Here is a 10,477-nt window from a genome sequence, read left to right as displayed (position 1 = left end):
TCTTCCCAGACATTAGCTTTTTGATGTTTAGCTATGGAAAATATGCTTTATGGATTCTTGAGCCCCACACTACTGTTTCTATAAGCTATAAAAGTACAAGGAAGATGTCTAGGGATGTGCCTGGGAAAGCCTTTGCTCAGAGTGGAAAGAAATCTTTGTTAAATGAACAAGGGAGTTTACTCTTAACAGTGGCTACAAACTTGAAGAGAGTCAAATTTAATACCATAGCTCATTTTTGAAATCTCACATCCTAGAAAATCATCTGGGGTCCCATCAGAAAAGAGGATCATTTTTGGTTTAATTAGTTAGAATATGATTTATTGCTAATGAAAAAATTTGCTGTATTGAGCTTTTCAATTCAGGGAGTTGCACCTTAAGGAGCATGTATTTAATAAGACTGTGCACCACTGTACAGCATATGGAATATAGCCAATAGTATATAGTAACTTTAAATGGAATATAATCTATAGAAATATTGAATCACTGTTGTACACCTGAAATTAACATAATATTGTAAATCAACTATACTTCAATTTAAAAAAAGAATGCACTTCTTTAAAACTTGTAGGTAGAAGCAAACTGTGATGCGTTACCACTGTCAAATAGCGACTTTGTTTTGCATTTTGAATGTCAATCTGCTGGCAATGTTTACCCAACTTATTTTATATAACAAAAAATGGGAACAGTTAGACTAAATTTCTTTATTTAGAATGCTTACTAAATAAACTATACTGTCCTGTCTCTTGCTTTTTGTAATATTAATAGAGACTAAGGATTATGCAGATCATAATATATGTAGATTATATATATATGTGTGCACATAATCAACATCAATTGGATAGCTGGAAACATTGATATATTATTAAAAGCAAACAAAAAAAAATCAGTTTTCAGTGGCCTGATAATCCATGCTTAAGTACACATCTAGCACCCAGGAGGTGTTAAATACTATCCAGATACATACATACATATATACACATATTTATGTATACTATGTATATATAAAGACTTTTCATAAGAGTAAATTCCAAATTATTCAGCTGTGTGGATTTATAACTTTTCTCTTGATAATTCATTTGCTTAAAACATGCATTAGTTGGGGAAGTGATTCATTAGTTTGTAAAAAGCAGAGCAAAATGTACATACAGACCGACATTCCTAAAAATACATGCATGCGTGCTGTTGAAACTTGCAAATAAAAGCAAATGTAATGCATTATAAATCTAGAATAGTGACTCTTTGCACTTAAATATGAAGCTTCTGGGAATGTTCAATCTGATTCTATATAGCAAAAACAAGCACGGATATGTGCCTCAGTCATTATTACAGATGTTTAGATTATAATCAGACATTCTTCTAAAAGGTCATTCTTTCCAACTTTAGATACAGTTAGCATTGGAAACCAGTTTTTCTCCCTAAAAAACATCGAGGCAATATTTAATATTGAAATAGCAATCCCTTATTTACTATTTATTACTAGTAATACTACTACTACTAGTCCCTTATTACTAGTTATTTACCAGTTGTAAATGTACTGGTGTTTGCTATTAACTCATTTCTATAAATGAGTTTTGAGACTATATTTTCTAACTATTTAGATAGTATTTTAATAGATATTGGCTTCCTTAAAAATAGAAAATGGTGAATGTTATTTAGAATTCTAAACTGCAATTAAACAAGTGACAAATGTGATTTACTGTGGTGTGTATGTGTTTAACATTTGGGAATACATCCAAAGCTTACATTAGCCACAGAGCCTTTCCATTCCTTGTTTTTATGAGCTCTTCTGTGAGAAATCTTCAAGAATTTCAGAGTTCCATTAAAATGAAAGGCTCTGTTTGTCACTTATACCTATTGGTACACTCAGTTTTACCCTATAGAGGTGGCTGAGAAATTCATTTAATTTACCTTTCCATTTCTAATGGTAAAAATAAAGAATCTGCCTGCAAAGCGGAAGACCCAGTTTCAATCCCTGTGTCGGGAAGATCCCCTGAACAATGAAATAGCAACTCACCCCAGTATTCTTGTCTGGAAAATCCCATAGCCAGAGGAGCCTGGCAAGCTATGGTCCACGGGGTTACAGAGAGTCAGACACAACTGCACGGCTAACACTTTCACTTTCCATATCTAATGGTAAAAATAGTTAAAAGAATTATTTTCAGTGTTTGGGACAGAGATGTGTGTGTGTGCACCCATGCATATTTTCAGGTTCTTGGGAGGATGGCTTGTGGGGAGGGGGAGTGTGTATGCTGTTCCTATAGCTGGGTACCTGAAATCAGACTTCAGGATCCTCAGGCTTCCTTGAAGGGAAATTCAATCCAGTTGACTCTTGAAAGAACTAAGTAATAGGAATTGTCTTAAACACATTTATGGACTCAGAAATTGAAAAGTTAATCTATTCTTCTGTAACTATAAAACCCTATTCATGTAGAGTAATGGCATCAAAAGAGAAAGTCATCACAGGTCTCTTTTTCAGATTTGCACATACACAGTTTAAACATGGGAATGTCTGAAACAGGGGTACAGATTTAAATTGGGCCAACCAGGACCAAGCTAGGGGTGTGGCTACTGGGCTAGTAAGGAATGTCCATGGGGTGAGGGCGGGCTTCTCCTAAAGGCATTCATTACAAATAATATACCTCAATGTGCAGGTAACATGAAGCTCACAGGTCACCACATTTTCCACTCTGGTCTACATAGGCACAATTGCTTTAAAATTTATTTTATTGAAGTATAGTCGATTTACAAGGTTGTATTAATTTCTTGAACTCATTTCCACTACCTCTGCCATAACCAGACACTCCCTCTCCAAACGTAAGAGTAGTCTGTGCAACACAATCAGCTGACAGATGGTCATTTTATGTTTTCTAAGATGAGTATTGACATTTTTGTGCCAAATTCTACTTCTCTCAGACTCAGTGATCTCCATCCATGACATTAACATCCAGTAATAGAATATGACATTGGGCTGCATCCTTCAGTAAGAGAAATTGCTATCCTCTTCCGCTCACTTTCTATTAGCAAACTGGTCAGTTGCTAAAGAAATCCTTTTGCCAAAAGTAGGAAATGAGGAAAATCAAGTAAACATATAAATCAGTTGTTTCATTAAACTCAGTGTGTAAGAATCCTCGTTTACTAATTTTAAGGGTCTAGAAGGAAGTTTTGTTTTTTGCTGACAAAGGTCCATATAGTCAAAGCTATGGTTTCTCCAGTAGTCAAGTACAGATGTGAGGTGGACTGTAAAGAAGGCTGAGCACCGAAGAATTGATGCTTTCCAACTGTGGTGCAGGAGAAGACTCTTGAGAGTCCCTTGGACTGCAAGGAGATCAAACCAGTCAATCCTAAAGGAAACCAACCCTGGATATTCATTGGAAGGACTGATGCTGAAGGTGCTCCAATATTTTGGCCACCTGATATGAACAGCTGACTCACTGGAAAAGATGCTGATGCTGGGAAAGATAGAGGGCAGAAAGAGAAGAGGGTGGCAGAGGATGAGATGGTTAGAGAGCATTACTGACTCAATGGACATGAGTTTGAGCCAACTCTGAGTTAGTGAAATACAGGGAAGCCTGCGTGCAGCAGTCCCTGGGGTCGCAGAGTCAAACATGACTTATTGACTGAACAAGAGGCAGCATAACTTACAAATTTATGGACAATGCTCATGAAAACTAGAGCATTTTATAAATATAGCCAAATCAAAATGACTCTATTCTTTCCTTTGGGTCCCAAGGTCTTCTGTGGCATTCATGTTTGACTGAAATTGTTTTTAAAAATCTCTAAGACTTATCTGTTTAAAGATTTTAAAATGGTTATCCCCTGCAAGTTCCAGGAAAGAAATTATCAGATAAATTTCATGTGAAACCACCAATTATTAGATTTATTCCATTCACAAGCATCAGTTCTATACCAACTGCTAGTTCTTAAACAGACATATAAACAGCATTGTTATCTAATTTTTCCTTCCAAGAAAGTAATAAAAATCATTCTTTTGAAAAATTACCAGATATGCATAAAACTTTTAACTTTAGCAGAAATCAAAAATAGAGTAAAAGAGATAAGGGGAAAAAAAAACATAACAGCAATAAATCTTTATTGAGGTTTTTTTAAAACAAAATAATTTTAACAACAAAAAACCCCACATGTAAACAAGAAAGTAAATAAAGTTAGTTGGCATTATTATGTACATCCAAGAATCAAGACAAGTCCTGTGTTAACATTCCATAATCAAGTAAAATGTTTTGACCCATCAATGCTCAGGGTACCTGTATTTAATGTCATCAATAATGAAATCTTATCTTTGAACATTATAAAATGGTTTATGGATTATAAAGTTTAGGTTTTCATTTTTCTCATCAATCCTTATGCCATATGTCCACTAGTCCTAAAATGTATTTATGTTGTCCATATTAGTCCAAAACATTCATTGTCCCAAATTAACCAGGTTACAGTTATTTGATCTCCTCCAGAAGAGTTTTTAAAGGGTGGGATGTACTAAAATCCATATATGACAACATCATTTTTCAAAGCTAACATAATTCTAAATTCTATCTAACTAATCTGCCATGTCTTCATTTCTTCTCACTTTCTATACATACATTAAATAACATAGCAACTTTACCTTAAAAAATGCAGTTAATACATTAATACACATTCAGGCAGCAATTTCTGACAAAGCTGTAGTTTATTTACCAAGAAAAAAATGTTAATTTTTAAAATTTAGGTTGAGTACTGTCTTAGTAGTGTAACGATGGCTTCATCAAACCCCAATGAGGGTTTGATATACACATTAATACAATTCAAAACTAAAGAGATTCAATTATAATTCATATGGAAGAAATCTTCTCAGTTCTGGAAGAAAGACCAAAATATATTGTTTTATTAATATAAAATGTTATTAATTCAGTGTCTGTTTTTGCTAATTATATTTAATTCACTTTATAAGCTTTAAAACAAAGTGCCTGGCTAATTTTTGCAAGAGGCTTCAATTTGAGTTTAAAATGTAGTTCTTTTCTGTCAGTTAAAATAATTTAAAGATGTGCACAATATGTTTGTACTGTTTAAGGCAGGTGCCAAGCACATTTTCAAAGGTAATAAACTTACCAAGTAGAATGTTCTCCCAAAGGAAAAGAAAAGCTCATAACAGTTTTTGTTTAAGACAGATGTTCAAATAGCACTCTTCTTTTAGGTGATTTAAAAATAATTTGACAGCTGAACCGCCTATGGTCATAACACGTATCACTTACAAAGGACAAGTAACAGACACAAAATTAATGGTACTTTTAATATTCTTACAAGTCTCTTTAAGTTGGTGCCTCGTGGCTTTAACAAGATTTGTATTCTGTGTAAAAAGATTCAGAACGTAAATACACTAAGGAATGAATATAACTCCTCTATGCCATGCAGAAAAGAAGTCAACATTTTACACATCATCACTCTCAAAGAGTTCTAATTAAAATCCAAACTGTTCCCATTTTTGCATCATTGTCATTCTTTGGCAAAAGATTCAAAATAGCCATGGGTTAGGAAAAACTGTTTACTCATGGTCTTCATTTTTGCAAAATAAATGTGCTTTGTAAAAGGAATCTTCACTCTGCCTGGTTTATACTAAATAATTATTATAATAGGCAAAATATAATGGCTTTTTTAATTAATCTACTCCTAAAGCTTTGAGTTGCCGTTCAATCTCTTCATCGGAGATTGTAGACTTTGAAGTAGAGGCAGATGGTAAGCTTCGGGCAGCTGATGGAGCTTTGGCCATCTACATTAAAGAGAGAAAAAGAGAAAAAAAAATGTATTAACAAACTTTCGGGTTAGGACATAAAGGATATGCTGCAAGGGGTGTAATTTACTTTTCAAACAGATATTAAAAAACATACACCTAACATAAAGGAAACCTGAAAATAATGAAGTGAAGAGAAAGCATTTCCATCTGAGAGAATAGGACATTCGTTCATACCTTTCCAGAGATTTCAATTCCAATTTCATCAAGAACTTGATTCACAATGTCTTGGCTTTCTTCTTCATCATCAGAGGCATCAAAGATGTCATCAAGTGTGTCATTGACTTGAGGGGAGAAGAGGAAACAAAGCAGTTACTTTCAAACAGATTTCAGGTTAGGTTTATATTTTTAGAAAAAGGCCTAGCAATGTAATTTACACAGTGCAAATAAAATCTATGAATAGATGGAGAAAAGTAAATACCTTAGATAGTTTACACTTAAGGAGAACAGAAAAAAAAAAAAAACAGATTCTGATAAATGGAAAGGTGAATGATTATAAAAGTTTCAAATGGAAGAGATGACGCCCATCTGGAAGGAAGAAATACTTGAGATGGTCACTGAAGGACACGTAGAGATACAGTAGCATGAGCAAAGTCATAGTGGAAAGCAACAGGGATACAAATAAGGAAGAGTAAGTTCTTCTGTTTGACTATGTAAGATGTATAAATGCAAAGTGGTTGGGAAGGAAAGAATTTTAAAAACTGGCCTATGATTGTTATTAACATGATCACTGGAGAAGGTCCCAGAGGAAGAAAGACAAGTAACCTAGCCTGATCTCATGTAAGCACCCTGCTAATTGGTTGTCCAGTAAACTGACTAATATTTGCCAGCAAGAGAGTCCCTGTTTATGAACTTAGCAGGCTGTTTTTGTTTTAGGATTGTTGTAGCTACAACCTATGGGTTTATATCTATGAGTTCCTTGAAAAGAACATATAAGATAGGTGACCATCTGAAGTATAAATATATTTCCTACACTTTATAAATGTCCTGTTGAACATGAAATAAGCAAACAGATTAGACATATCATCTATGATGCTTATGTCTGTTACGGGAAGAAAAGATCTGGCGAGTCATTTTGGATGGCCCCACCCCTCTCCCTGTTCTGCATGAGTATCTTAACAGCTTGTATCCTTGACATTGCTAATAAAGCTTGATATTGATTAAGATCTCTACTGAGCATTGTTTGATAATTTTGATTTTTTGTGTTAGTTTAATAGTATAAAATCAACTGGAAAAAGCTAAAGAGCTTAGGACCAAAAAAAAAAACAGAAACACCATCTCTGAAGAAGTAAAGTGAATGCTAAACTTTTATTTAGAATCTCAGTTCTTACACTTAGTAACTGGCCAACTTTATGGGAAGTCACTTTACCACTCTGGGCCTCAATATTTGTATTGAGAAAAGAAAGGGGCTTGACCTGAAAATTGTTTTTGATTTATGATGTGGGACTTTATTTTTGTAGTCAGAAAAGTGCCACTATGGGAATCTGATCAGCATGCTCAGAAGTAAGCCTCCAGAAAAATTATTTAGCAGTGATACTCAGATGGTAGTGAAGTAACAAGGGCTGTAGGGAGTCCAGGTTAGAGTTAATAAGGGCCGGAATGAAACACTACTCACAGGAAAAAATGAAAGAAGAGGACAGAGAAGCAGCACCAGAATGGTGTAATCAGGATTAGCAGAGAAAAATGTTTTCAGGAAAAGTGTGAACAAATTTAAAGATGTAATAAAAATTTCCCAAAGATCTTGTTTCCAAAACCTGAATGTGAACAAGCATTGGAACAACACTGTAAAATATAAATTCTAATTTGAAAAAGATATGTCCATCTAAACCTTGTATTTATCTCTGGATGAAAATACTAATGTTAATACACTTTACTGAAAAAATGAGTAACCACCAATAACTACTATTCTTTCAGATTTGCAAATTACTAAAAAACAAATGAGAACAACAGTGATAGACACGAATTTTAAATACAGGCTTATTGATTCTCTTCATTATGGCTTAATGGAATATTTAATTCCTCCACTAAGATCTGCTCACACCTGTGCCATCATTGGAATCCACATAAACATGTTAGATACTATGATCATTATATAAATGGCAATTCTCTCAGTCACTAAAAATTCACTAATGATGTTTTTGAAAAATTATATTTTTAAAAGTAAAAGTGAAACCTAAAGAATTTTTGAAACTGTCAAAGATATATGCATGTGTGCTCAGTCATGACTGACACTTTGTATTCCCATGAAAGAGCCCATGAGGGTCCTCTATCTAGAGAATTCTCCAGGTAAGAAAACTGGAGTGGGTGGCCATTCCCCTCTTCTCCAGGAAGTCTTCCCAACCCAGGGATCAAACCCAGGTCTCCTGTATTACAGGCAGATTCTTTACCATCTGAGCCATCATGGAAGCCCCAAGAATACTAGAGTGGGTATCCATTCCCTTCTCCAGGGAATCTTACTGACCCAGGGATTGAACCCGGGTCTCCCGCATTGCAAGCAGATTCTTTACCATCTGAGCCACCAAGGAAGCACAGTGTTGTTAAACCACAGAAGGAAAATAGATACTCTGAAATAAAATACTAGGACTATCGTGAATTTAGTAATCCTAGTAATTTAGATACTACTTTATACAATAAATGCTGTCAAATTAAAATGTTAGGAGATAAACAACAGCTAAACTGACATATCCCTATACAGCTGTAAAATAGTTAAGACAATATCTTTGTGAAACGATGCTAGTTTTGACATATTATACAAATAACAATTCAATGTTGACCAGGGTGCTGTGAAGGGTCACTCATTTGTTTTTTATGAAATAAAGACTGGATAGTCCTTCTGAAATAATCTGGTAGGTTGAACAAAATTGAGAGTCCCTTGGATAGCAAGGAAATCCAACCAGTCCATCCTAAAGCAAATCAGTCCTGAATATTCATTGGAAGGACTGATGCTGAAGCTGAAACTCCAATACTTTGTCCACCTGATGTGAAGAACTGACTCATTTGAAAAGACCCTGATGCTGGAAATGATTGAAGGCGAGAGGCGAAGGGGACAAGAGAGGATGAGATGTTTGGATGGCATCACCGACTCAATGGACGTGAGTATGAGTAAACTCTGGGAGTTGGTGATGGACAGGGAGGCCTGGCATGCTGCAGTCCATGGGGTCACAAAGAGTTGGACATGATTGAGTAACTGAACTGAACTGATGAACCAAAAGTCTTATAAAAGTTAACAATCTAAGAACACTGAAGAAATTCAGACAAAGATATTACAGAAACATATCTATCAAAAGACTGTCAAATAAACTGAACATTTTAAAACAATCTTACCAATATAAGAATTGTTCAATAAATTAGGATATATTGATGTTATATAATATTAAATCCATTTTATATAACAAAATTCAAGGTTATGAGGTCATCTTTATGTTATACTACTATGTTTTTAAAGGCAAGATAAGATTCAAAATCATCTATGTTACCTCACTTTATAAGATATAGAAAAATATAGGAAAGAAATAATATTAACACTATAGGTGGTATAATGATAAATTTGTTTATAGCCTTATCCCTCTTATTCCTCATATTTCTACCATAGTATGTAGTTTATACTCAATAAGAAGAAAATTAAATATTAAATTTAGATTCTGGAAGGGGAAAAAGAAAAAAGAATGAAAAAGTTCCATTATCTCTACCTGTAATATAAACAGATCTTCTAGAGTATGAAATATATATCTTCTATAATATGAAAAAATATAAATATATCTTCTATATATTTATAGATCTTCTACAGTATGAAATAATCAACACAACTCTTAAATTATCTAACTTATACTAGGAAGCGTTGTTTTAGTCACAAGTTGGTTTTGTTTCTCTAATCTATAAAGTAAAACTGCTGAGGCCAAATAGCACAGAAATATGGCATCACATATTTTACATTTTTCTCTCAGCTAAATGTTAACAAAATTTTGAGCCTTACACAAAAACTTGATGAAATTCCAATACAGTTGTCTATTTAGAAGGGAGCTGCATCATTTCTGTTCTCATTTGTGTCTTCATGGGTGAGAATATGAGGTTGTTAGTAAATAAACTTTCTAATTGAAAGATGAAAAAACTGAAAATTTCATTACAAGTGATTGAACTTACTCATTTCTTCAGTCATTTCCATTTTCATGTTTTCCTTCTGGAAATTCTGCATTGTTTGTAATGTCTTTTGTGGATCCATCTTCTTGTTTACTGCCTGCATTGTCTTTAAATATATGAAAAGATTCATGTTACGTACATAATTATGAAAATTTTACTATGGAATAAGTCCAAAGGGAACACATCAATACAGGTAGATTTTTTTTTTAAGATAACCATTCTGCCATAATCAAACATGAAAGTGTTAATATTATTAAAAAAATTAAACTACTCATTTGGAAACCATCTGCTTAACATCTATATAATAAAGACCACTGTGGAAAAACTTATCTGAACAGTAGGCAAAAAATTATGCAATAAAAAAATACTGCTAACAAAATCCATTGCTACTCATATAGGAAAACTACATTTGCCTATTATGTGGCAAGCAGGTAATGTCTAAATTTTTTTTAAAAATTAACTTTTTTCCAAAAATTTTCATGTCTGAATTAAAGGACACTTATTTAACCTATTTATTCATTTAAAACCATGATTTCAAGAAATGATAAAAACATTGAGCTT

General features: G+C 33.7%; 1 protein-coding gene across 1 annotated transcript in view; it reads right to left on the bottom strand.

The window, feature by feature from the left end:
- Positions 1 to 3,895: 3,895 nt before the first annotated feature.
- The window catches only part of CHMP2B (charged multivesicular body protein 2B), a 31,999-nt gene continuing 25,417 nt past the window's right edge, over positions 3,896 to 10,477 (bottom strand). The window contains exons 4-6 of the mRNA XM_068972994.1: positions 9,920 to 10,022; positions 5,957 to 6,063; positions 3,896 to 5,758 (exon numbers count right to left, since the gene is read on the bottom strand). Coding sequence (XP_068829095.1) covers positions 5,648 to 5,758; positions 5,957 to 6,063; positions 9,920 to 10,022 — 321 coding nt within the window. The 3' untranslated portion in view covers positions 3,896 to 5,647. The remainder of the gene's footprint in view (positions 5,759 to 5,956; positions 6,064 to 9,919; positions 10,023 to 10,477) is intronic.

This window comes from Capricornis sumatraensis, chromosome 1 (genome assembly GCF_032405125.1).
Source record: "Capricornis sumatraensis isolate serow.1 chromosome 1, serow.2, whole genome shotgun sequence".
Lineage (NCBI taxonomy): Eukaryota > Metazoa > Chordata > Mammalia > Artiodactyla > Bovidae > Capricornis > Capricornis sumatraensis.
The sequence above is the reverse complement of the archived record's forward strand: the minus strand, read 5'-3'. Positions and strand labels throughout refer to the sequence as shown.